This window comes from Castanea sativa, chromosome 1, assembly GCF_040712315.1.
Source record: "Castanea sativa cultivar Marrone di Chiusa Pesio chromosome 1, ASM4071231v1".
Classification (NCBI taxonomy): domain Eukaryota; kingdom Viridiplantae; phylum Streptophyta; class Magnoliopsida; order Fagales; family Fagaceae; genus Castanea; species Castanea sativa.
In genome coordinates, this window is record NC_134013.1 from 20,657,478 (window position 1) to 20,663,500 (window position 6,023).

The window sequence follows — 6,023 nt, forward strand, 5'->3', positions numbered from 1 at the left end:
ACATCACTAATAATCATTCGAAACTAAAACATATCTCAATATTACAAATAATCAATCATAATATGTTAAAGAAAATAAACCATAACAACTAAAAAGTTTTATTAAACAGGTCATTTATGTCAACTTGAATATGACACTAACCCATTAAGCCCTAACTCATAACCTGCTAATTTCGAGTTGTGTCGCATCGGGTTCGCAGGCCGTGTTCAATTTTGCCACCCCTAGCTCACACCATTGCCCTTTCTTCCATGAACATAGGATCTTTCCTTACAAAGAAGATATGGAGTTAATGCTCTGAGATCTTAGGGCTTTACTTCCCATTCTAAGAGGATATGAATATGTAGAAGAATCTTTGGACGTTGTATGCAAGTTCTTTCTATATAAGGATGTATGAGTGGAGAACACGTAAAAAAGGTGTGGACCAAGTATGTGGCCTTACCCGACGAGTACCTCCTTCCTATTAGGATTGAGGTAACCAACTGGTGACTTCATTCTCAAATCGCCATCCTAACTTTTGATTTAGTTGCATATTCATGGATGGGTCCAAACCAAGAGCACCCAAGAGAGCCATTAAATGGGCAAACCTATAGTCATGTTTTGGTGGGAGGGTCACACCATTGCCCTTTCTTCCTAGTGAGCACTAACACTACTATTATTGTGTACCATCAAAAGCTGAAAATTTCTCCTAAGTAATATTGGTTGACTACTGTACACTGTTTATTCTAGTCAATCCACTGAATGGTCGGTTTTAAATTCCATTCAAAGACGTTAACTCAGAGATTGACTAAAAATAGTTGGTTTTATGTTCTTTACCTCCTCCTCCTCCTTCTTCTTCTTCATTTTTTTTTTCTTTTGAGAAGCACCTAATTCGATTTATTGTTCGGTGTATTTTAATATATATGTTTATGGTGGTTGCTACAAAATTTATAACCACATATATTATAATCCATTAAGAAAAATAAGTGTTATAAAATATTTATGCCCCACTATCCAGTTAATTATTCTCCATTATTTTGTAATTAAATTTTCTTATAACTTACAGGTAGTAATTTATTACCTTTATAAACACATACACATACACTAGACTCATCATACGTACTTTGTGCGTGCTATAATGCTCTTTTTTATTTTTTTTGTTTAATTAGTGTTATAATTCTCGAAAGTCATATATAATTAATTGGGTGTATTTAGTTTTTTTTTTTTAAAGAAGGAGGTAAGGTAACATGGAATAATGTTTAAAAATGAGATAGAAAACTGTAAAATGTTGAAACCCAATGGGACATTTGAATTTATTGAGTGGGATAAGAATTGTGATAAGTAAAAAAATTTGAGATTTGAACAAAAGAAACATGATATACATTAGTGTGGATGGATGATGATTTGTTATAACTGTATAGAATTTAGATAACAAAAATTTTGGAATTTTTTAAAAGATATAAAAAAAATAGAAATTTCGGGATAAAAAAAGTAGTTTTTACTTGAGTAGTAAGTTTTTTTTTTTGGAAGAAATAATTATATTTTTTTGTGAATATAATTGAAGTATTTTTTTTTTGGAGAAAATATAATTGTAGTATTTGAATTCAAATAGATAACAAATACATATAAGAATAAGATGTTTGAATACAAATGGATGGTGAAAATAATAGTTTTTTTTTTTCTTTTTGTATGTGAGATAGTATTACTATTTTAACCTTCTTTTTACTTTTTTGTAGGAAAAAAATCCTAAAGGTATGTTATTTCATAATTTGCATGATGATATTTTGGTACGCTAAAAATTAAAGATGAAATAAGGGAATCCTCTTATTAATAGTATAGATATATAGAATGAATATCTCTTTAGATAAGCACAACAAAAAAACCACCGCATACTCTTGGTGCGATGATCACTTCACAAATATAAGTACTTGTGAGATATGGAGGGCAAAAGGCGAGTGGGTTCAAGTTTTTAGAGAGAGTTTAATATATATATACACTTAAATTAAGATAGTAGAATTTCTATTTTATATAAAAAAAAAATAAATAAAAAAACACAAAAAAAAAATTGAAAGTAATAGATGAGAAATAGTGAGATACATAAATAAATTAAGTGGGAATTTTGTAACCGTCATTCTATGGCTAAGCAAGGACTAAGGCGGAGACAGCCTACTAATTAATTAAAAACGTGATTTGTTGAGCTTGATGAGAACGTGTAACTGAAAGAGAATATATGCCACAAATCCATTCAAAGTTAAACACGCTATCACCGGATTCTTTGTACCATGTACGTTAAACAAACAACGGCGGCGGCACTTGTTGTTTAGGACTTCCAAATAAAAAAAAAAATTATATATAAATTTTTTTTATTAGCTTATTTTATACTTAAAAATATTTTTACATACATTAACTGAAATCTTGCACAGATTGATCATAGATCAATACAACCTACAACTAAATAACAATTAGATATTTAGTGTATTATTTATGTTAGTACGTAATTGAAGAAGAAAAATAGTAAAGCTGACAATTGTTCAAATATTTGATTGGTTAAGTAGACAATTAATGTAATATTTATGTATGGAAAAATATGAATGTGTGGGTTAATAGATAATATAGTATCAATGGGTTGCATTTTGTCATTATAGTTTAAAATATTTTTATAAAAATAATGACAACCGCCTAAAAATAAATAAATGTTATTCTAATTTAACACAATAAAATGGCCATACTTAATCACATTAACAATAAATAATAAAAGCTGATAATAAACTATCATATGACGATTTAGAAATATGAAAACTTGTTGAAGTTGTAAAATTCATATATTTACATTTTTGTTATGACCCGATATATTCAAGTTTTTTTTAATATTAAATTTTATTAAATTTAAATTTCTTAACCGGGCCTTAAAAAAATCCTTGAGGCCGCCGCGGCGAACATACCTACAAAAGCCAAGATGAAAACTTCGTGGAAATAAAGAGGAGCTGACAACAATCTTGAATTGGGTAAATTAGAGAATATAGAAAAGTACGGCAAGAGCATACCATGAAAAACATGCTCGAACACGACCAAAAGCATTTGTCGCATGTATACTACCATACGAAAGGTTGGTTTTTACGCGGTTTGGGAAATGGGGAAAAGTCAAATGCTTATAAATAATGAAGCAATTCATCTTTGACAGAGAAATTATTATCTCTTTTAGGCAATTCGTAATAACCTGGAACAAAAAATTGAGATAACGAATAAATTAATCTTTCCTATATGCAAAAATAGCATTGCTTGGATTACGATTATTAACTTAACAAGTTGTGAAAAAACTTATGTGATTTTAGCATTATTTGAAATTCATGCTGGTGTATATAACATGATTTTTCTATATTGCGTGACACTCCATTCTTCAAAATTTGAGAATTATCTTCTTAAAAAAATTTAAATAAAAAAAGTGGGAGGTATTTGACTGAATATGCCAATATTTACTTGCCAGATCATTATGACAGAGGAAAGAAAAGCAAATTAATAGAAAAAGGTTGCATGTGGAAAATATGTTATAATCACAAACCAAACGTTTTGCTTCTTCACTTGTTCATACTCCTGAGTCCAACCCATTATAAATAGGCGTCTAGCTAGACAGTCATCAATTAGAAAGAGAAGCAACGTCTGAAACCTCACATACTCCAACAAAAGAAAGAAGAAAAAAGCACATTAACACTGTTCTTTCTCTCATTGCAAAGTAAAACACCAGCAAATAGCAATTTTTTTCGCCTCTGAAGAGACCATGTACTCTGAACTAAAAACCAGTGAATCATCTATACTTATAAGTCATGATCAAGAATGGGTCATACAGATAAGTCGAGCCCTAGAGGAAGGCCTTCAAGACAATGATGAAGGTGTTCCTGTTAGCATCTTTAGCGTACCCAAAACCCTACTCTCTTTCAAACCAGAAGCATACATTCCACAACTTGTAGCCCTTGGCCCATACCATCATCACCGGCTCGAACTCCTCGAGATGGAACGCTACAAGCTCACTTCAGCTATGAGATTGCAAAAGAAACTCAAAGAAATCAAATTCCGCGACTTGGTTAACCAAATCGCGGAAAGTGATAGCTGCATCCGTGCTTGTTATCATAGGTTCTTGGAATTCGACCAAGAAACACTCTCTTGGATGTTGTCCATTGATGCTTCCTTCTTGTTGGAGTACCTCCAAACCTACTCCACAAAAATGGAAGACTCGCTTATGCGAATAACTTCTAAGATGGCACATTTGATTGACCACACGCATAGGAAAACGGCACACCATGCAGTCCTTAGGGATATTATCATGCTAGAAAACCAAATCCCTTTATTTTTGCTCAGAGAAGTCCACAGTTTTTATCCCCGTGAAGATCATGACGAAGTACTAGCAACAATGCTAATTGGTTTTTGCAAACATCTGTCGCCCATAGAGTGCATCAATGAGCAACATTTCAAAGAAGTATGTTTCACCAAATCCCATTTGCTAGAGCTTCTCTACTACATGGTTGCACCGAAATTGCAACTTGTAGCTGATAATTCTGAGCAGGAAAAGCCAAAAGAAGACAAAGAGATTGGCTACTTCCAATCCATCTTGGATGCACTATGTTATATTAACTTGGCCCCGCTCCGCCTTCTCGTTAAGATTGTCAATTCAAAGGCAGTCAAGCTTTTAGTTACACTGCCATTTATAATCATCTCCTATCTATGTAATTTTAAGAACAAGACTAATATAACCGATCTCATCTCTTCCGCTGAGGCTGTGGCCGAAGATGCGCAAAGCGCATCTAATGAGATGAAAGATGAAAGCCCTTTAGTAGAAGAGATTGCAATTCCTAGCGTGACACAGCTTCATAAAAATGGTGTTAAATTTCGTCCATCAAAGGGTGGCTTGGGGACTATTAATTTTGACAAATGTTCAGGTACATTTTTCCTTCCACTTATTCATTTGGATGGCAACTCTGAGGTTGTTTTAAGGAACCTCGTCGCCTATGAGGCATGTATTGCACCGGACGTGATGATTTTTACACGCTACACGGAATTGATGAATGGAATTATTGATACTGAGGAGGATGTGAAGATTCTTCGAGAGGCTGGGATCATCTTGAACCGGCTCAAAAGCGATGAAGAAGTAGCGATGCTTTGGAATGGAATGACCAAGTCTGTGAGGGTGACAAAAGTTCCAATTCTAGACAAGGCCATTGAAGCTGCAAATGCTTGTTATTCGGGGTGTTGGAGGAACAAGATGACTGGTTTCATGAAGAAGTATATCTTTGGTTCATGGCCATGTCTTACATTTTTAGCAGCTAACATTCTAATATTACTGTCTACTCTGCAGGCTGCTTGTTCTATGTACAATTGTTCCAAATTGTTGGCCACCCCATGAATTTTTGCACTCTCTGCTGTTGCCTAGTGTATTTGACTGGCTGCATGTGAGCAGCATGTGTTACCAATTCTTATTGTATTCACTAAAACACAATTAAATACAGAAAAAAAAAAAATCATTCCTTTTGAAAATAAGAGCTCTAGTATACATACCATATGCGAGTTTTCATTTAGTTATTGATGTTCACGGGCACAGATGCCTCCATTGACTCTTCTTAAAAGGAGTTCAAATCTTCTATTCCATTCTTCCTACTGCATTATATACTCTACAAATAAAAACATGTCACATGTCTATCTAATTTATTAAATGCTCCTTCTATTATTTCAATTACTTAAATATGATGGGTTATTTATTTATTTATTTAGGAAATTGAAATAATAGAAGACATAAGTCTATCATTTAATAAATTAGATGGACATGTGACATATTTTTATCTGTGAATTATATAGTGAAACAGGAAGAGTGAGACAGAAGATTTGGACTCTCTTAAAAAATCTTATAGTCGCTAATGTTCAGGAACTTTCATAAATGTTTTTGGTAAAAAACCAAAAACCCTCCCCATATTTGTATATATAGAGTCTGTTTGGATAGAACTTATTGCTGAAAACTGAAAACACTGTAGCAAAATAATTTTTAAATGGGTAAAAAATAC

The 6,023-nt window shown here is 32.8% G+C and overlaps 1 protein-coding gene across 1 annotated transcript; it reads left to right on the forward strand.

Annotated features, from left to right (window-relative positions):
* The first annotated feature begins 3,629 nt into the window (after nt 1-3,629).
* Nucleotides 3,630-5,480, forward strand: LOC142622302 (putative UPF0481 protein At3g02645). The gene has a single exon (XM_075795754.1). It carries the CDS (start codon nt 3,752-3,754, stop codon nt 5,369-5,371), a length of 1,620 nt encoding a protein of 539 aa, XP_075651869.1. The 5' UTR covers nt 3,630-3,751; the 3' UTR covers nt 5,372-5,480.
* The last annotated feature ends 543 nt before the right edge of the window (nt 5,481-6,023 follow it).

Bases quoted from the DNA above. Each gene is read 5' to 3' on its own strand.
- LOC142622302 (XM_075795754.1), top strand. From the start codon at position 3,752: ATGTACTCTGAACTAAAAACCAGTGAATCATCTATACTTATAAGTCAT.